The following is a 21,992-nucleotide window of genomic DNA, read 5'->3' as shown; positions in this document are numbered from 1 at the left end:
AATAAAACTCAATAATCACTAGATTTAGATTTTATGATGTACTGTTTATGAATCTGGGTGAGTGTAAATATATCTTTGCAATTCAAGAATAGCAAGGCACTGTAAAAGAGTGTGATCAGAAGAAAATAATAAAACACATGGGCTAAGAAGAGGTTTGGAGAAATTGTCTTAACTAGATGAATTAATGTTTTTCAATAGATTAATCATACCATGTAATTATCACATGTTCCATAATGAAAAGATAATGGGAATTGTGGATCTATATACCTGGAAGACAGCTAGTGGGAACATCTTGTGTACTCTCCCTAAAGTTATTTCCGAGTCCATGAAGAGGCAACATTGGTTCATCTCGAAGTCCTCTATAAGCCAATCCCATGCTTGTGAAATGAAAACTTTAGTTGAATCTCTTCTTCTGCATTCCAAGCTGTTCTTATTAACTTTGGAAGGGCATCCTGGAAGGATAATCCTAGCAGGGTTAGGATTATCCTACAAACCAGCATATAAATGATCAACAAGAATTGGAATCAGTTATGCATCTTTTCTTTTGTTATTATAGCTATAGAGGAAAGAGAAAAACATACTTCTCCGTAGTTTTTCAGTTTGGTGATTCTTCATTACACTGAATTTTCAACAAAAACTAATATGGCTTTGGTTATGCAGAGGTTCTGCATAAATCAAGAGCAATTTCCTCTATAGGCACTTTCTCAGAGGAGCAAAATTACACTGGTATCAATTGCATAGAATGATCTACAGAGAGGAAGATGGCTGAGGAGAGATATAGTTGTCCTGAGCAGTCAAATATGGCTTTGTGACCATCTGTACAAATAACACTCATTTCTGCTAATACAATCAACACACTTTTGAACTAAATTGAAGCCCTGCTCCGATTATTTGAATAACAAAGGCAGGTACTTCTAAGATGGCTCAGCCACTGAGCTTGTCAGCTGGAAAGCCGGTTCGAGGCCCAAGTGTCATGCATGAGAATGAGCTTTCATTACTTGCTCCAGGTCCTGCCCATCTAGCAAATACAAGTAGATAAATAGGTACTACTTCAGTGGTAAGGTAAGGGCATTCTGTGTGCCTTTCACTTATAGCCATGCTGGCCACATAACCACTGAAATGTCTTTGGACAATGCTGGTTCCCTCAGCCAAGAAACAAGGGAAAACCTTTACCTTTATCTTTACTCTAAGATAATATGCTGAACTTTTGCCAAAGGTTACAAACCATATTCAGTTGCTACCCATTATAAGTATTCCTTCCACGATTTTGCACATAGCCTGATGCATCTCTTTTTCTAAAAGTTGAAATTAGGCCTTTTCTCCCTTATAGTTATTTCTATCTGTGGACATTGGGACATCTCTTAAAATAATCAGAGTGAGCTTTGACTCAGTAAACCAAGACAAAACAAGACAAGTACAAAGCTGGAATCGATGATCCAAAAAGTTATAGAGAACAGAGTGTCTCCATCACACTGCAATCAAGTGACTGTTCTTCATGGCAGGGGATAATATTTTTGATATATCTCTGTAGCTATGTCTAGCGTATTGCCAATAGGTTTTGATGGATACTGTTTTCCATTGTAGATAAATCTCCTTTCTACTTTGAGGATAGCTTGGTTAAATTGATCCTGGTGAAAAGGTGTTCCAGAATTGAGGCATTTCACCAAGGTGACAATGAAAAGCTTCCAACGCTTTCTGTAATAGTCCAGGATCAGCCCTGCAAGCTGTTTGTTGGCATAGTCCAAAATGTTGCCATCAGGTCCCCAAAGAGTTAGCTGGTTGCGTGCATTGAAATCATAAAACTGTTCCTCTTCTTTGCTGGTGGCCATTTTGTGGGCAGTTTCCAGCCATCCTCCCAGCAAAAAATGTCTGTCACTGGAGAGAAGAGTGTCCAGGTCTGGAAGAAGGTCATAGATTAGGACACTACCAGTAACCAGGAGTTGTGAGAGCACACGTTTCTGAAAAGCCTGTTTGATTTCCAAATAGTAATCACTCACTCGCTGCTGAAGAACCTGACGTACCACATCCACGAGGTCATAGCAGAAGGTGCTGCTGTTGCCCAGTTCACCAGAAGTATTTTGAAACAGCTGCCAGGCTTCGTAGACATCACTCTTATTGTACCAGACCTCCGTGTTCATCCGAAAAGAAGGACGGTGGACAAGGGGGCTGTGGTTGTGATTTACACAAGGCCCTGAACAATTGTAGACACTCTGGAATAGCAGTTGCCAGGCCTTTATTACCTGCATGTTTTTGGCACCGTAGCGCTGTATACTGTATGTGGCAACCCACTGTTGTAGATTTACTGGCTCCTTGAGCCAACCTAAATCTGTCATGAGTTCGTAGATCACATCATTTTGCTCAATACCTTCGGGAGTGAGGCCAATGCCAATCATAGTGGAGTTGACAAAACGCCTGGCTTCAAAAGGACCTTGGTTGATGCTCTCCACCATGCCAAAGAGGCCATGGTTCCCACCAAAGTTGTGAAGCATGCACCAAATGAAAGGCTGCCCATAGAAGGACTCAGTCCAGAGGTAGACAGGCTTAGATTCAGCAAAGAGGTCCAGCACCAGCATCCTGCCTGTAGGTACACCTTGAAGAAGGGCTTTAACTTGAGCAGGCTGCCAGAAGTCTCTCTGGTGTTGGAAAAGCCAACCTTGCATCAGCCATATGGCGTAGGGGTCAACTATGAGGACAGGCAGAATCCAAAGAAGGGAAAAACACAAATTCAGAGCCAATTACTTTTATTAGGGACTCTATTTCTTATCTTGTTTACTTCTTGATAATAATATAGGTTTGGTTTCTGTTTACAAACCTGTAAATATTGTTGGCATGCTATATACTTTTCATTTATCTGCCTAAAATTATTTGTATTGTGTGCTCTGGATTTTTCTTGGAAGAAAATGTTTCTGGTTCTCAATTTTTTTTGTTACAGATCCGGCAATCACAGCAATACAATAAATCATAACCTGAAAACCTATAGCTGTAAATCTACTAGGTGTAAACATATGTGAGTTAGTATGGTGCCATGGATGGATTGAAGCTGATGATGACTTAATTGAAATCTCAATTTAGCCAGATTACTTGGGCAAATCACTATCTCGTCACAGAAGTGGATAAACCCCCTCACATTTTGTATATATTTAAGCATATCTTTTCATGTGACAACACTGAAGAAATGACACTTGGTTACAAGTAGCAATAGCAATAGCAGTTAGATTTATATACCACTTCATAGGGCTTTCAGCCCTCTCTAAGTGGTTTACAGAGTCAGCATATTGCCCCCAACAATCCGGGTCCTCATTTTACCCACCTCGGAAGGATGGAAGGCTGAGTCAACCTTGAGCCGATGAGATTTGAACAGCCGAACTGCAGAACTGCAGTCAGCTGAAGTAGCCTGCAGTGCTGCATTTAACCACTGCGCCACCTGTGTGAACTCTATATGCCCAAGAGGGTTAAGGCAGTGCTGGAAAATATGATGGCTACACAAAATATTGACACTTTGGGCCCCGTTTGGACATTGTCACTTAGGGGTATACTCACTTTTGTTGCCAGCAGTTTAGACATTAATGGTTGTGTGTTATGTTATTTTGAGGAGACAGCACATTTACACTGTTATACAAGCTGTATACTCACTACCTTACATTGTAGCCAAGTGTCATTTCTTCAGTGTTGTCACATGAAAAGATATACTTAAATATTTACAAAATGTGAGGGAATGTACTCACTTCTGTGATATACTGTATATATTCACATGCAATGTTATGAATAACCTGAATTCCATGATAGAAGAACAGGATTTTACATTTAACACACACATCCTAAATCAGTGATGGGCAACCTTTTTGGCGTGGTGTGTCAAAAATCGGCAAAAAATCGAGCATAACTCACATTGTGTGTCACTTCGACAAAAACATAATTTTGCGCAATTTATAGTTGCTGCTAATGGCGCTCACAGTTCCCGTTGGCACTCCGCTGTTCCCTGCTGTGGTGCGGTCATAACCGACAGTCCCAGGAGTAGACTCTCTGTGCCGGCCTGACTGGAGAGAGGCGCGCACTGTTCCCGCGCTCCTCTCCTGCGGGTCCTCCCTCGCCACGCTGATGACGTGTGTGCGCACGGCACGCACGCCTTACCAGCAGCCCCTGCGCTCAGAAAGGGGCGGCGGCGATACAGTAAGTGAGTGTGGGCGGGGGAGATCACACGTCCCGCCCCCCCGTTCCTCCAGCACAGATTCTTTCATCCTTGGCGGCCGTGCAGGAGCCGAGGATGAATCGCATGAAATCCTGTGCGTGTCACCCCAAATGGCTACGCGTGTCAGCACTGACACGCGTGTCATAGGTTCGCCATCACTGTCCTAAATAAACCCAAAATTCCTCTGATCAGAGTTGGTATATTTTTTTTGTGCTGTGCTTCATTTCTAACTTAAAATTATGCAGAATATCTCTGATCAACATGTAAACATATGAAGATACTTTATTCCCGGGATAGCGAACCTATGGCACGTGTGCCACAGGTGGTACGCGAGGCATTGCCATATCAGCTGGCCTTAAAGCCATTTTTCACCCTCCCCAGTTCTAGAGGCTTTATAGGAGCCTGGGGAGGGCGAAAAGAGCCTCCCCCTCCCCCTGAGGCCCTCTGAAGGCTTCAGGAGCTTTCCTGAAGCCTCCTGAGCACAAAAAACCTATGGGCAAACCGGAAGTTCGGGAAGGGACTTTCGGTAGGCTCGTAGGGTCGGTTTAAGTCCTCCGGAGGCTTCAGGGACCTTCAGGAGGCTTCCCTGAAGCCTCCCGAGGACTAAAAAGGACCCTATGAGCAAACCGGAAGTCAGCCTCTGGAGGCTTAAACCGACCCTACAAACAAACAGGAAGTGACTTCTGGTTTGCTCATAGAGTCCTTTTTACTCCTCCGGAGGCTTCAGGGAAGCCTCCTGAAGGTCCCTGAAGCCTCCAGAGGGCCTCCGGGTGGGGTGGGGGAGGCTGTTTTCACCCTCCCCATGCTCCTATAAAGCCTGGGGAGGGCAAAAAAAGCATGCAAAAAATGGGGAGGAGTGCCTCTCATGTGTGCATGTGCACTGAGGGGGGGTTGCACGTTGCATTATGGGTGCTGCACGCCTATGCACAACCCCTTTGTGCTCGCCCCCCGTTATGGCACGTGAGCCAAAAAAGGTTTGCCATTGCTGCCTTATTCCAATGCAACAAATTAGCAATTCTATATGTACTTAATTTAAAGAAAAGAAAAAGATATAAAGTTCATAAAATCTCAGCAATAAGAAATAGAATAATGCCCACTTTTGAATAAACAAGTACAAATCATTACATATGATTCATACTCTAGGTAGCTGAGCAAAAATATTCTCATGATGTATGTGTTTATTTGCCATTCAGCAAGGAAAGGACCATCTTATCCCACATGGAAATTAAAAAAATGCTGCAATTGATAACCAAGGAAGATGTGTCTGGTGATAATGTGAGACAGGGCCTTCTTTATAGCAGCACCCCAGGAGTGGAAGAAGCTTATCGTTTTTAAGGAAAGTGTTTTAATTTCATCAGGTTTTAAATAGTTTATTTGGTGACTGCTTTAATGTTATTGACTGGGATATTTCTTCTTATTGTGAACTGCCAGTGAGCTCCTCATGGAGAAAAGGTTATAAATTTTAGTACATTATTTTTAAAAAATCTCTGACTTTCCACAGCCTTTATGGACATTAATTCACCATTTGAAATTATAAAGAGGCTCTACTATTATCCTTGCAATATAAATTCCCTTTTTATGATTGCAACCCCATTGGATGAAGCTGAACATTTACTGGCCGGATGCCCTTCCTGATGCCATGCGGAGGTCAGATATTTTTCCTGTGCACCCTAGGAGAGAAACGTCTACCGATACCTAGGGTTGAACTCTCAACCTTCCAAAAGGGAGGCGAGCATCTTCACCACTGGGCCGCAAAGCCGCCTTTACTATTATTCTTGCAATATGGATGGCTAAATGAGCCAAAGGTAATGTGTTAAAGGGCTAAAGATGAGCAGAGATAAAAGAAAAATAGAGCTAAAGATGAGAAGGATAAATAGGGAGCAAAAATAGGAACACTTCATACCTCCAGTCATGGAGTGGAAGACAGCTGTGCTGACCTTGGAGAGGTAGGTGGTATTTGATGAAAGTGGGCGCATCTCATTGAAGGTGTCAGCGCTATATACATGATCTGTACCAAACTCTTTGATAATCTCCTTTAGAAAGAGGGTCCCTATGACCTGAAACATGGGGTCTTCAGGTGACAAGAGGTAAGCACAGGAATAGGTGCAATCAAAATGGCTCCAGTTACCCAGCCGTGTGGCATTCACCTGTGGAAAAACTCTTAACATGGAAAAACAAACATTGTGAAAAAGATTACAAAGTCATCTCCAATTTAATTAGGTTGTGTGCTAAGTGCTACAATCTTAGCTTCTGCAAGAAGATTTAGACTTAAGCAAAGAGAATACTCAATGTTTATTATGGCAGGAAACCAGAAAATGTCAAATCCAGAAAATGTCAAAGCAATCAAGAAATACACTCAAGATTATGTGTCCCTGTTGTATCTTCTCCACTGACTTTATTATTAACCGGACCTAGATGTTAAGAGGTCCGGTTAATAATAAAGGAAAATATATTTTGCTTGGGTTGAAAGCACTTCACAGAATTATTACTGAAACACATTCCCCTCAAGGAGTTCTCTTTTATTTTATTACTGGCTTTCAGATGAATATTCCCCACAACAGTTCTCATGCCTTCCCCACACCAAAAGTCCTACATCCTCTAGTCCAGGGGTCACCAACCTTTTACCTCAGGGACCACTAAATTAATAATTTTAAATACAGTAGACCACCAATATGATCTGCCTAATGACCAGCTGGGTGGACCTGGCTAGGTGGTCATGTGACGGTGGGCATGGCCAACTCGATGTCACTCACATTGAGAGGTGCCTTGCCGAGCTCTACTTGCCCCTCTCCTCCCAACCACGCCTTGCCTTCCCAGCTGGGCTCCTTTGGGCCCCAACAGGAAGCAGTTGTTGGAGCTAAGCAACCATCATGAGAAAGAGTTGGCTCAGTTCAAATTGGATCTGACCAAGAAGAAGGTTCAGCAGAAGCACCTCACTGGGGACTACAAACAAAAGTCCAAGCAGAGGGAAGACCTGCAGGAGTGCAAGACCAGATACCGGTGTCTGGAGGCCCAGTGGACTGAGATAGTCAGCCAGTTCCAGGCCATGATGCAGGCCCACTGGAACAAGGCCCTCCGGCTCTTCTCTATCAGCTGCACTTCCCTCCAGCCTTCGCCCAAAGCCCTGCACTGGGAGTCTGAAGCAGACCCCAAGTCGGAATTTCTGCCCCTCTCTGACCCGCATAAAAAGACCCCGAAGAGGGAGACTCTCTGCAGCAACACAAACATTCATTGCATGTATCCAGCCCAGGGGCTGTAGTTTGAGGACCCTGGTTTAGTGCAATATAAAAAATGCAAATAATTTTTCTGTGGACCACCAACATTTTCTCATGGACCACCACGGACCACCAGTTGGTGATTGCTGCTCTAGTCTAAGTCCTCACTTTTTGGGCCAGCCTGTCATTCATCCCTTGGAGAAAGACCACTGTAACCACTGTGGATAAGTACATCCTTTCCATAAAAAAAGCCCCAAGTTTCCTTTCCACAAAGTATGAAAACCTTGGGGGTCTGCTGCCAGTGAGTACAGGTAGTCCTTTACTTACAACAAGTTCACTTAGTGACCGTTCAAAGTTACAATAGCACCGAAAAAAGTGACATGACCGTTTTTCAGTTACAACTTTTGCAGCATCCCCATAATCTTGTGATCAAAATTCAGATGCTTGACAACTGACTCATATTTATGACTGTTGCTGTGTCCCAGAGTCATATGATTTCCTTTTGCCACCTTCTGAAAAGCAAAGTCAATGGGGAAACCAGATATACTTAACAACTGGGCTACCAACTTATCAACTGCAATGATTCACTTAACAACTGTGGCAAGAAAGGTTGTGAAATGGGGTAAAACTCACTTAAGAAACGTCTCGCTTAACAGCAGAAATTTTGGGCTGCACTGTGGTCGTACATCAACGATGTCTTTCCAATTGTATGCCTTCCAGCTTTTTAGGGCCAATGACCAGAGTGGCTGGGGACTGATGGAGTTATTTTTTAAAAACGGCTATAGACCAGTATATGTTAACCTTGGCAACTTTAAAATAAATGGACTTCCAGGATTGTGGAATTGAAGTTCATACATCTTAAAATTGCCAAGGTTGAGAAACTATGATGCAGACAATGCTTGGCCAGATGGAAAACAGTCTGTCCTGGCACGAGATAGTTTCTCATATGCTCAACCAAACTCCTTTTGTTCTTTTACCTGAGAATGCCTTGAGGGATATGCCCAGAGAATGCGGGAAGCACTGTCAACATGCCCAGAGATCTCATCCTCTCTAGGATCCTGTACTGGGAAGGTAAAAGAGTCAGGATGGAGCAATGAAGCAAAGACACAGAATAACCCACAATGTGCCCCACAACTCTCATAAAACTGGTCCAGAAGGAGGCCCATTTCTGGAAAGAGCTGTGCATTCTGTGGGCCAATATATGAGGTTTATGACCTAACTTTCTGATAATGCCTGTTTTATTCAGAATCGTGGTATGTAATAAAGTTGAGATACAAATTTAAAAAATGGAGCTAAAAAGTCTTTAATTCACTCTGTTCTTCATTTCCAGAATTTTCAATAATATTGGGCTAAAATTCATTATAAAAGCTCCCACATCTTCCAAAAAAAGAGAAATAATCCTGATTTATTAAACCTAGCATGCTGTTTGGAAACCCATCCTTGACCAATTCTGATGCTTGACGGTCACAGGCAAGTCAATATTTTCTATAACTGTGATGCACAATGCAAGAACCAATCTCCATGTCAGCCAAGGAAGGAAGAATAAGAGTGAAATATTACAAGCACAAAAATGCCCATGAATCTATTTCAGAAACTATGAGACTGGTTATGATCAATTAACCAAGATAATAGTACGTTAATTTGGCATCTTTAATATAAAGAACAGGCATCCTTGTGTCTTTTAAAATAACACTAGGAAAGTCTCTTGCCAGATAAAGGCAGGATTGTAACTTTCAGAAAGTCCAAGTGTTGTATACCACCATGTTTCCCCCTGCATTAGGTCACTGTGAACATCTCCTCCAATCGTTTCCTGAAACATAGACTGAAACACCCACGATTAGATTACCTGGTTCAGCTTCACTGCTTTAAAACTCAGTGGGGCAGATAACCCCACATTTGCCTACTATAAAGGTAAAGGTTCCCCTCGCACATATGTGCTAGTTGTTCCGACTCTAGGGGACGGTGCTCATCTCCGTTTCAAAGCCGAAGAAGCAGCGCTATCTGAAGACGTCTCTGTGGTCATGTGGCTGGCATGACTAAACGCCAAAGGCGCACGGAACACTATTACCTTCCCACCAAAGGTGGTCCCTATTTTTCTACTTGCATTTTTACATGCTTTCAAACTGCTAGGTTGGCAGAAGCTGGGACAAGTAACGGGAGCTCACTCCATTACATGGCGCTAGAGATTTGAACTGCCAAACTTCCGACCTTTCTGATCAACAAGCTCAGCATCTTAGCCACTGAGCCACCATGTCCCTTTTGCCTATTATAGTTTGCCACAAAAGGCATGAAAGAAAATATGACAGAGGATAGAAGGCACCCTACTTCCAGAAACCAGGCTATACTTTCCATATCAGCCAGCCTAGGTACCTGCAAATTTAGTTTTTTCTGATGCCAGGAGAAGGGCAATGGTCCTGCCCAAGAGTGCAAATTCCCCATCCGGTTCCAAGCTAGGAAAGCAGGACCAGTGAAGTACTCATCAATTTCTGATTGCTTTAGATCCAGCGACAAATACACCTATAAGAACAATAGTAGAGCATGAGAGTTGCTCTGGAGAAGATCCTGGTTTTAAATATTGTTACAATAATATGCTTAATAATACATACTCGCTGCCAGATGGCTTCCTGCCCGGTGAATGCCAGTGCCATATTAATACCATGGAGCGCCATCCAGTCAATCTCCTGTTCCCAGCGGTCCCAGTTCCACCACACAAAGGAATAGCTGTAAGTGCAGACATTTTGATAGAAGCGGAACCTAAGAAAAAAAGTACAATAAATTCATAAACAGTAAATTAAATGTATTTAATGAAATTATTCTTCGTACATTTTTAATTATCAAATTTCTACACTGTATATCGCACACTTGCATAACTCTCATTGTAATAGCAATAGAACTTAGACTTATATACTGCTTCACAAAGCTTTACAGTCCTCTCTAAGCTGTTTACAGGGTCAGCCTATTGCCTCCAACAATCTGGGTCCTCATTTTACCGACCTCGGAAGGATGGAAGGCTGAGTTAACCTTGAACCAGTGAGAATTGAACTGCTGGCAGTCAACAGAATTAGCCTGCAATACCACATTCTAACCACTGTGCCAACACAGAATAAGAATTTCCCTCTTCTACCACATTAAAAAATAATTTGGAAGTATTGACTGCAAGTAAATAGCACCTAGTCAAACTTGACTGGTTATGAAGTTTTCCTAGCACGAGACATAGTTAGTATTTCAGCTGGAGCTCACTAGGAAATCACAGGATTCTGAGCTACACTTGGTTATTTGGGGACAAAAACATTAGAAGAATATATTGGTTTTTTTTGTAGGGGGAGGAAGAAATAAAGAAAAATATGCATGTACAGTGGGACCTCGGGTACCGACTGTAATCCGTTCCAGGACTTCGGTTGGCACCAGATTTGGTCATGACCAGAAGCAAGACAACTGCGCATGCGCGCACACACAAAAAAATGGCGCAGCAGGGGAAATTGCTGTGGCTGTGTTTATTCGGGACCCGAGGATGTGTTCGTGACTTGAATGAAGCATTTAGCAGATTTTACAGTTGGTACCCAAATTGTTTGTCGCCTGAGTTGTTCGGGACCCAAGATCCCACTGTAATCAAGAGTCAAAATGAACTGACTCTTTACCTGTTTACTTGGGAAAGTCATTCACTGTGGTGGCCGGATCATATGAACCATGGGCTGCCAATGGTGGAAAAGGATGACTCAATGATATTATCATTGCCCTCTAGCCACATATGATTTGCATGGACTGGTAAACCTGGTATTATCTGTGACAGTATATCTCCAATCAGGAGCATCATGAATGAGGAGTGAATTGCTAGCTATTGCATGTGTTGCAAGTAGTCCTTGACTTACAACATTTCATTTAGTGACCACTTGAAGTTACAACAGCAAAGAAAAAAACACTTATGACCTTTGCAGCATCCCCATGGTCATGTGTTTTACATTCAAATCCTTGACCACTGAGTCATATTTTTTACCGTTGCAGTGTCCCGGGGTTATGTGACCATCTTTTGTGACCTTCTGACAAGCAAAGTCACTGGGGAAACCAGATTCACTTAACAAACATGTGACTAATTTAATAACTGCAGGGATTCACTTAACAAATCAGCTGCCCGGAGTCCTACGGGATTGGGCGGCATATAAGTTTATTAAATTACGAATTACAAATTAAATCTGGCAAGAAAAGTTGTAAAATGGGGCAAAACTCACTTAAGAAATTTCTCACTTAGCAACATAAATTCTGGGTCCAATTGTGGTCATAAGTATTATACTTTGATTGTCATAAAAGGAAGGGCAGCTTGACATCTGTGAAATGAGTAAAGAAGAGTTAATTTAACATATTTACACAAAGTTTATATCATGAACTCATATCTGGCTCAGGATCATTTATGCTTTGGTCACTTCCAGCTGGACAACTGCAACATGCTTTACGTGGGACTGCCCTTGAAGACCACCATAAGTTACAAGAAGTCTAAATTGTTGCAGCTCTCACCACATTGGCCGTATCTCCGTTTCCTCATATTACAGCTTTGCTGCATGAGCCACACTGGCTCCCAGTTTCTTTCAGAGCATAATTCAAGGTGCTACTCATCACCTTTACAGCCAGGGTATTAATGGGACCACCCCTCCCTAAGGGTATTTGCCCATTCTGGTAGATTAGATAAAAGGAGCATTCTCTAAGTAGATTCTCTTGAAGGCTGCCACTAGAGGGACTTAGGAAGCACGGCTTTTTCATAGTACAATAAAAACAACTACAGATAATCCTCAACTTACGTCCACCATTGAGCCTAGCATTTATATTGCTAAGTGAGAAATTTGTTAAGTTGGATATTGCCCCATTTTACGTCTTTTCTTGTCACATTTGTTAAGTAAATCACTGCAGTTGCTAAATTAGTATGGTTAAGTGAATTAGGTTTTAAGTGAATTAGGTTTCCCCATTGATTTTGCTTTGCAGGTCTCAAAATATGATCACATGATTTTGGGACACTCTAACCAGCATAACTATGAACCAGTTATCAAGCATCTGAATGTAAATCACATGTCCATGGGGATGCTGCAACAGTCATAAGTGTGAAAAATGGTCACCAGTCACTTTTTTCAGTGCCGTTGTAACTTCGGTCACTAAATGAACTGTTGTAAGTCGAGGACTACCTGTATAGTCTTCAACTTACAAACACAACTGAGTCCAAAATTTCATTTGCCTCTACTTTATGAGGTTTCTTTTGCCACAGAGAAGCGAATCATGAAGTTGTTAAGTGAATCTGGCTTTCCCCATTGGCTTTGCTTGTCAGAAGCTGGCAGGGAAGGGTTCAAGTGGTGATCATGTGACCTCCAGACAGTACCCAAATTTTGATCACATGACTATGGGGATGTTGCAATAGTTTTAAGTGTGAAAACTGGACAGAAGTCATTCCCCCCCTACCATTGTACCTTTGAATGGTCATAAATGAACGGTTGTTAAGTTGAGGACTACCAGTATGACTCAAGTTCATTGGGAGATAATGCCTTCATACTGTACTTGAAAAATTATTTCAGCTCACTCTCAACTGGAAAAGATAGGTGTCACTGAATTATACACTCAGAAACTGTGATAATTAATTATGCGTGTTAAGGCATTGCTTTCAATACTATAGGTAGTCCTCAACTTATGACAATCGAGCCCAAAATTTCTGTTGCTAAGCAAGACAGTTAAATGTGTTTTGCCCCATTTTACGATCTTTCTTGCCACGGTTAAGTGACTCACTAGAGTTATTAAGTTAGTAACAATATTGTTAAGTGACTCTACCTACCCCACTGACTTTACTTATCAGGTCGCAAAAGATGGGTCCCTAACTTTGGGACACTGCAACAGTCAAAAATACATGCCAGTTGCAAAGCAAAGTCTAAATACTGTGATCGTGAGGTAGTCCTAAGTGTGGAAAAAGTTATTGCGTCAATTTTTTCCCAGTGTTGTTGTAACTTCAGTCCCTAAACCAGCGCTTATAAATCAAGGACTTGAAGAGAACCAGTTTGCCTTAAGTAGCTATTGGACAATAGGGAGCTTTCAATAAGTCCCAGATACAGCTTTTATGTCAAACATTCTGCGAATTTCATTTCAGCACCTAAGGATTCCGGCTCAAAAGTTTCGGTCAATTGGCAGACTGATGAATTTATCTGAAACAGGTTTTCCGGGGCGGCCTTTAAAGATGCCTTCCCATAATTTCAAGGCGAAGCCGGATGTGCTCCTGCTTCGCATACAGAGGTTAGGGCAGTGTTTCTCAACCTTGGCAACTTTAAGTCCTGTGGACTTCAACTCCCAGAATCAGAAACAGCTGGCTGGGGGATTCTGGGAGTTGAAGTCCACAGGACTTAAAGTTGCCAAGGTTGAGAAACACTGTGTTAGGGGGACCCTTTGCCTCCGTTCTCCTCCGAGGTCGAATCACCTGTTGGGGCTGGTGACGATAATCTCTGCGGAGACAGGGGGCAAACTCTGCGGCAGTCGGAGCTGCGCCCCAGACCAGGACACGTGGCAGCCGCAGAAGTCCTTCAAGTAATGGTAGATCCCCGAGGCGGCGGCCACTCCACTGGAGCCAGAGACGTTTATCGTGTTCGGCCTATTCGAGCTCAGCCGGTATGTATCGAGACCGCCAGGCCCGGCCAAAGACCGGTTCACGGATACCGCGAAGGCAGAAGCTGCCCTCGGGCCCAAAAGCCGCTCCAGGAGTTCCCGCACCGCTGTTGCCTGACGGGCTTCTTCCGCCTCCGGCTGCAAGCGAGCCATCGCTTCCCATTGCCACAAAGGCCGGGAATTAGCAGCGGCTGCGGCGGCCCAAAGCAAAAGCAACAGCGGACGCGACATAGAAAGGGACCCCGACGGGAAGCTACCAAAGCGGAGAAGTTCCGGGGAACGATCTCTCCCGAGCACGTTGGCCAATGGCTGCCGCAGCTCCCTTGCAGGCCAATTGCTTTCCTCGCCACGTTTGTACGACAATCACGGGATCCGCTGCTGGGTGGGAAAATTCCAGCCCACTTTTTATTCGCGCGCGTTCTATACAATTCTCTTTGGTGAAGTGTGATTGTGGGATGTATTATGTAGAAGCGGAGAGAGAAGGGCAGAAAAGTTAATTAAACCTCCTACCAGAAATGTCTCTCTGACCTGTTTTTAAAAGCTTCCTAAAGTGAGAAATCCAAAGTCAGAATTTAAACAGAGTGTTTTTCTTGCTTCTAAGTAATCAGAATGTAATTATCACACAGGCATTTAAGAATAAGAGATTTGTTTTTAAATCAAGAGAGTGACATCTAAACATTAGACTTGTTTTTGTTCAGTCACGAAAATTTTTGACAAAATGATTTTGAATGTTAAGATGGTAGGTTTGACACAAGCTGTGTCACCTGCCCTTCCCCTTCTGGTTATTTTATTAGGCAACTCCATATAAGTTTTTGCTTGAAACTTAAGGAAAAATTCTGAAATATAATCATGGAATTGTTGGAGGATGATGGATGCATTCATAGAAAAAAATTCCATTTCATAAGATGAAAAGGCTGGATGAACAAGTTACACGGATGCTTTGTCCCACACCACTTTCTGGTCGCATAAAGGTAAAAGTTCACCCGAACATGTGTGCTAGTTGTTTTCAGCTCTAGGGACAGTGCTCATCTCCATTTCTAAACTGAAGAGCCAGAGTTGTCCCAAGACGTTTCTGTCATCATATGGTTGGCATGACTAAACGCCGAAGGTGCATGGAGTGCTACTATCTTCCCACCAAAGGTGGTTTTTATTTTTCTATTTGCATTTTTACATGCTTTTGAATTGCTAGGTTGGCAGTAGCTGGAACAAGTAACCGGAGCTCACTCTGTTACATGGCACTAGGGATTCAAACTGCCAACTTGATCGAACTCAGCATCTTGCCCACTGAGCCACCACTCCTGGTCACATAGGAGTGTTTATATCATTTCACCAATTGTTTGACTTCCTTTTCTCTCCCCATGGGTAGAGAAAGAATTTTAAGCTCCCAGTTCATGTAATGATAACAAAAGAACTAAAAAAAGAGCTATTTATAAAGATAACAATACTGTAGAACATGTCAACTATGCAGAGAACTGTTCTTGTGAAGAGCTGGCTGCTTCAACTGATATACTTGGATCATCCCTCCTTCAGGGCCAGGTGCTACTTTTTTCAAACTTAAGAGGTGAAAGAGATAAAAGAAGCAGCTAGATAATACATGACACCACCTCTTTCTAGTAATGGCAATAGGTTCAGTGGTAGAAATTACCAACTGCCAAGCCTTAGATGTTGCTACTTCTGGTCTTTTAAGAATTAATGTTAGTGTTATGTCTATATCAAGTATTCACACACATAGGAACTGCTTCATTCTGTGTGCAAGAAACACAATTTCTATATTAAACTAAAAAAGTATCCTATGGATATTCTTAATATAGATCATATATCTTTCATATTACCTATTGATGTTCAATTTTTAAAAAAATGAACACTTCAATCATAAAATGTTTTTATCAAAAAAGGAAAGATTAATTTCCAGTTCTATTTCAGATACCCTTTTATCCCAAAAGTTAAAAAATTTAGAAGGGGTAAACAACCAAAACAGAGAAACCAATATCTCCAGTAATTAAGGACATAATTAATAGAAGCGTGTTAAGTATATATAAAATACTTATATATACTTATAGACTTATAATATACTCATCTAAGCAGATAACAGAATCCCATTTTCTTCATAGAAAATATGCAAATAATTCTAAGAACTTTTTGAACAGTGTATCCTACAATATATGAAAGGCAGGACAGGAAAAGTGAAGCATAATAATCATTTAGAAAGATCCTTAATTGTGAAAGCTCAATAGGTGTCAACCCAACAAGGTGAGCAGATTATGAAACCAATAGAATAACAGAATAAAGTTGGAAGGGCCCTTGCAGGTCTTCTAGTCCAACTCCTTACTCAAGCAGGAAACCCATTTCAGACAAACAACCATCCAGTCTTTTTAAAAGACTCCGATGATGGAGCACCCACAACTTCTGAAGGCAAGCCATTCCACTGGTTTATTGTTCTCACAGCCAGCAAATTTCTTAAGTTTTAGGTAGCTTCTCACCTTGGTTAGTTTCCAACCATTGTCTTGTTTTCAAAAATAGATTGACTCCCGTTTTCTTTGTGGAAGCCCCTCTAATATATAGCAGTAGACTTATATACCGCTTCATAGGCCTTTCAGGCCTCTCTAAGCGGTTTACAGAGAGTCAGCATATTGCCCCCAACAATCTGGGTCCTCATTTTACCCACCTCGGAAGGATGGAAGGCTGAGTCAACCCTGAGCCGGTGAGATTTGAACCGCTGACCTGCTGATCTAGCAGTAGCCTGCAGTGCTGCATTTTAACCACTGCGCCACCTTGGCTCTTCTAATACTAGAATGCTTCTATCATGTCACCCACAGTCCTTTTCACTAGACTTGTTGTTGCTATTAGTTGAAAAGTCGTGTCGGACCCATCGCGACTGCATGGACAACGTTCCTCCAGGCCTTCCTGTCCCCTACCATCCTCTGGAGTCCATTTAAGCTCACGCCTACTGCTTTGGTGACTCCATCCAGCCACCTCATTCTCTGTTCCATTCTTCTTTTGCCCTCAGTCTTTCCCAGGATTAGGTTTTTCTCCAGCGAGTCCGTCCTTCTCTTTAGGTGGCCAAAATAGTTGAGTTTCATCTTCAGGATCTGTTCTTCTAAAGAGTAGTCAGGGTTTCACTAATTCACTAGATTAGACAATCCAAAATCCTCCAACCATTCTTCACATGTTAGTCTCCATCCTCCTAATTATCTTTGTTACTGTTCTCTGCACTCTTTCTAAAATCTCAACATATTTTTTATATTGTGGTGACCAAAACTGAATGCAGTATTCTAAAAGGTCAGGACTTTTATTGTAACAATTATCCCATCCCATCCACCTTGGAAATCTGAATATGTTTTCCCCTCCTTCACTTTATGTTTGTGTGAACTAGAGAGATTGTCCAAGATTTTTCTAAAGATTTTCTTGACTAGTTTTAGGCTCTGCTTAGCTGACCACTGTCTTCCTTGAAGCTTTTCCTCCTGTCCCTCAATGCTATTTTATATTCATTTTACATTAGGTATGAAAGGCCAGTCATTTTCTTTGTACCAATTACTTCTCAGGGTTATTGAGGAAAATTGGAATGTTGTACATGTAGATATGAGTAACTTATGAAACACAAGAGAAGGTGAGGTGATTTAATTTTGCTTAAGATGAGAAGGTCCTGCTTCATAAACAGAATGGGGAATTCACTGTTTGGGAACCCAATGAGTGTCCTGAAGTAGAAAATGCATCAGGATAAATCACAAATCCTGCTACCCAAAATCAAAGAGCTACTAAAAGCATTTAAACCAGTTAATAAGCCAAGTAATAATAATAGTAACAATAACGTAAGTATTTCTTAAAATAGGAATAAGCATGAAAGAAAAGAACACACTTTCTTTGCTTAGATATGTCCTATATCTTTATTTCATGTATTAAAAATGGAATGGCAATATATTGGAAGGCCAGAATGGAAGAATCAGGTCCTGCAATTGTACAACTCAATCACAAAAGTGGTGGACATAAGGCAACAGAGAGAAAAGGTAGGTGGCTAACCATTGAAAAGCTTTCCTCTCTCCCCCCTCCCCTCCATGATTCCCGAAAGAAGCACACAAAGCAATTCTTTTTCTTATAAAAGGAAGGAAAAGGAAAGAGGTCCATGTGCTGAAGATGGATTAGAGAAAAGCATTTGATTTAATCTCCATGGCAACTTCTTTGGCGTCTATGGCTGAAACAAAATGTTCAACATTGACAGAAGCACCTGGATAATTGTGAACAAGATGTTATTTATTGTGCTGCTTTTACTAAATTATGACTTTTAGAGCAAGTATTTAGTTATTTCCAAAGGCAAAGGCAATTCACAAAACAGAAAACAAAGTAAGTGGTAATTGAATGAGAGTCATTTGTACTCTAACTTTGCTCACCATTTTTCGCCCTTCTGTTCCCTTGCCTTAGAAAGTTTTGAAAAAAGCAGACACTGTTTACAGACAATCTGTACTTCCCATTTAATGCTAACTACTAAAAACCTTCATTACCCTCCAAGGCAATCTTTTAAAACTTAACATGGCGCCATATGTGACAGATGGTAATTCTTGAATAATAAGTGTTCTCATCAACTTACTCCATGTAAAAGGAAGAATAACCAGAAATAATAGGTTTTTTTCAATTGAAAAATAATGCTTTTATGTATATTTTTAGCTCTGTTCCATAACACAGTAGTACATATATTAGTATGTATGTGCCTATCATCATGGAATTTAACCATAATTGATCAACAATGTGGGAGTTTAAAAATATCTCATTAGCAGTAAAACTGGCTGCCATAAATGAAACAATAACATCTCTCCTAATATCTTTTAAGATAACATAGATGGCCGATACTCACAGAATTATGTGCAGCAAAGTGCATAATGGGAATGTGTGTGAGAGAGTAATACAATCACCATTGTCGCTGACATAATCAGAAAAGCACCAGAGATGGAGAGGCTTGAAAAATCATAACCAATGAAGGCAGAGTTCAAAACTATAAGAGTTACAACCCTTAGACTCAGCTTCCAGACTAGAGATGGTATGACCAGTTAAGTACCGAAGAAACGTAATAAGGAATGGATCATATTTTATAACAACAATATACAGTATACAGAAGGGACACAAATTTGCTCATTTTGATTTGGTATATGAGGAAGTAATCTTAAATGTATCACCATTCTCTAGGAGAGAGTGAAGTTTCATTCAGATATTTGAACAATTCTGCAGGGGTAAAGATTAATGACCCAGAATCCATTAGATTAAAAGAGAAGACAAAGTAAAAGGAAAAAAATAGCAGAGAGCTATTATCTTTTTAATTCCTTCCTGTAATTTCTTTCCCTTGAAGTCAGATCTGATTCAACCTAAAATACAAAAGTTCTTTTCCTATAAACAACATTCAAGGATTAGTCACTTGTGAACTGGCTAAAAGAATGAATGGGCTTCAGACATGGTCCCAATCAAAGTCTCTTTAAAAAACTCTATACTTAAAATCTCCACAAGTTTTCGTCCTCCAGCTTTCTCTTGACTACTCCTTTCCTACATTCACATGTCAAAAAAAAGTAATGGCAGAACCTCAAAAAAGTGCAACAAACAAATTGAATTATCTGGATCAACTTTGGAAAATTTCCCCGATCTTCTTGTGCTCTATAGATGTTCTTCAACACATTCTAGCTGAGGAGAGAATGATAACTTAAGCACAATACAGATGGAAAAGACCAATTTTGGGGAAACTGTTCCAGAGTTTGGGACAAAGGAAACTAAAGAAATGGAAAACTGGAAGAACTTGCAGTGAATCCCTCATAGCTTCTGTGACAATCCAGACTCCTTCCGTGGTAAAAAGAGTTATGTCCTTCTGGAAAGGCAAGTGCAACAGATAGAGAGATCAGGCTCAGAAATTAAGAGACTGATGGCAGATCTCAGTCTATTCAGGAAAAGAGATATCTCTGCATATTGTCTCTTCCTTTTCCCAATAATAAGCAAACTTCTGATGTCCAACCAGTCACATCTACTTGTGCGTGAAGTGTGACAAAAGGCAGCAAGAAAAATGTCCAGTTGTTCAAAAGCTGGAGAGGGGCTGATAAAATGGAGATGAAACCCCCGGCAGCCAGCAACTGTCCTTACTTGTCAATGAGTCCTCCTTCCTTCAGCTTGAAATAAAAAAACTTCTCCAGGGTGTTGGCACACTTACAGTAGTCACTCTCAGGAGGGTTATATTCACGACAGTTGGTAATGACACGCTGCAAGTCAGCAATAAAGAGCTTCTTGGTAATGTAATAACGATTCTTGAGCCTTTCTGTCATCGTCTTCAGGTCTGCAGAAGAAGTAGGTGGAAGGGAGAGATGTGATCAATTGTACAAGAGACAATGCAAAAATGCATATGCCTTTCTGACTTTATAATTCATTATAAGCGGCTCACTCAACTATCCTAAAAAATAATGAAAAGGAGGAAAGACACATGGGAAGAAGCATGTAAGAGCAAGCTACAAAGTCTTCTAGAATTATATTCATGAATTAGTGTAAATGAGTTCTCTTCATGAGTTAGTGTAAATGCAATTAGAATTAAATGGCTGAAGGTAAACTCAGTTTTAAGAAAATTTGTAGAAACTGCCAGTAAAACATTTCCAAAAGGCGGCTTTGCTCACCTGTGAAAAACATAAAGCCAGTAACTGTTTTAAGATGAACTTCTTTATAATAAGTTCCTATAAATAAGTGTTATTAATAACATTGGCTTGAAGTGGAGCATAAAAAGCTGACCCATTTGGCAATCTGTGTTTCCCACTGATAGCCTAAATTGATTTCAATGGCACACTTGCAAAAAATCAGTAACTTACCATCCACTATTCTCTTGCTCAAACTTTTGCATAAACCATAAAGTTTACTGAACACAGTTAAAAATTATCCATCCACTCCAAATGTCCCACCCAGATAATTAAAATATTTCAACTTTTCTTACACACATAACAGGGTTTCCACCTCCTGATGTCCTCAACACCTTTCATTTGACCCAAAATGTTTTCCCACTCCTAATTTGTGCTATAATAGTGTAACACTTAATATTGCAAATCTTTTTGGTTGACTATGAAAAAGAAGATAATGGATATCAAAATTGACCAATGGAAGAAAATCTCCCCCAGTTCCATAACATTAATATAATCCAATGAGTGATTACGTTCCAACCATTTAAATAAGATTTTTTTCCACAACAGCTGCATATACTGACTGTACCCATAATTTTTTTTATTCAACAGAGCTGATGACTTCTTCAGGCAAAATCCATATCTAGCTACCTACCAATGGGAAAGCGAATTATCTCATAGTAGTCAGGAGCTTCGGATTTCTTCACGGGTTCCATAAATGGCCATGCACTAGGATGGGTCTGATAGGAATAGACAGGCAGCAACTTGAGTAATAAATATTTTTTTTAAAAAAAAACAGAAACTAAAACCACACCTTACTAAAATCAGTCAGAATTCATAATGTAGCATGTAGGTTTTTGAGATATAGAAGTGGTCTGCTGTTGGATGGGTAAAGGAAAAATGGAGAAAGGGAAGGTATTTCTGGCAGAAAGAAAGTTTTCTGCCAGAAATATACTTTTCACATTCTAAATATTTTAGTTTAACTTTTTGCTAAACGAAGAACTGTTTCACTAAAAATCTGACCCAAGGTTATTCTCAGTGGTTTGTTACCACTGTTTAGATGTTTTGCTTTCCCTAACATATATTGGCCTTTTATCTATTTGTACTGTAATCAATTAATATATATTCTGCTTGTACTTAAAAAAAAATTAAAATAGCTACAGATAGTCCTTGATTAACGACTAACTGGAATTTCCATAATTAAGAGATGTGATTGTAATGTGAGATATCATGTGACTTCATTGCTTAGCAATGTCAATCCTAAGTATGTTGTTAAGCAATAATCGCAGGTCATTAAACAAGGATCTTCTTGCATTTTCCTGGCAGCTTCTAACAATG

At 40.8% G+C, this 21,992-nt stretch overlaps 2 protein-coding genes and 1 long non-coding RNA gene across 4 annotated transcripts in view; 1 reads left to right on the top strand and 2 right to left on the bottom strand.

The window, feature by feature from the left end:
* Positions 1–1,165: 1,165 nt before the first annotated feature.
* Positions 1,166–14,259, bottom strand: NAGLU (N-acetyl-alpha-glucosaminidase). The gene is given in 7 exon segments (XM_014056516.2): positions 1,166–1,502; positions 1,505–2,683; positions 6,093–6,349; positions 8,382–8,467; positions 9,775–9,921; positions 10,011–10,158; positions 13,844–14,259. Coding segments are annotated over 7 exon segments (2,268 nt in total). The 3' UTR covers positions 1,166–1,467.
* Positions 13,849–21,828, top strand: LOC148045994 (uncharacterized). The gene is made up of 3 exons (XR_015696430.1): positions 13,849–14,031; positions 17,954–18,032; positions 21,267–21,828. It is a non-coding gene; the product is annotated as an uncharacterized LOC148045994 (long non-coding RNA).
* Positions 19,091–21,992, bottom strand: part of KAT2A (lysine acetyltransferase 2A) — a 29,256-nt gene continuing 26,354 nt past the window's right edge. The window contains exons 17-18 of one of the 2 annotated variants that reach the window (XM_014056515.2): positions 21,310–21,394; positions 19,091–20,329 (exon numbers count right to left, since the gene is read on the bottom strand). In XM_014056515.2, the coding sequence (XP_013911990.1) occupies positions 20,136–20,329; positions 21,310–21,394 (279 nt within the window). In that variant the 3' untranslated portion in view covers positions 19,091–20,135. The remainder of the gene's footprint in view (positions 20,330–21,309; positions 21,395–21,992) is intronic. The other variant, XM_087713535.1, reaches the window with a different exon arrangement.

This window comes from Thamnophis sirtalis, unplaced genomic scaffold (genome assembly GCF_051295495.1).
Source record: "Thamnophis sirtalis isolate CommonGarterSnake01/CBP01778 unplaced genomic scaffold, rThaSir2_p1.2 scaffold_4, whole genome shotgun sequence".
NCBI classification, from domain to species: domain Eukaryota; kingdom Metazoa; phylum Chordata; class Lepidosauria; order Squamata; family Natricidae; genus Thamnophis; species Thamnophis sirtalis.
Note: the sequence above shows the minus strand (reverse complement) of the source record. Positions and strands in the feature narration are given on the sequence as shown.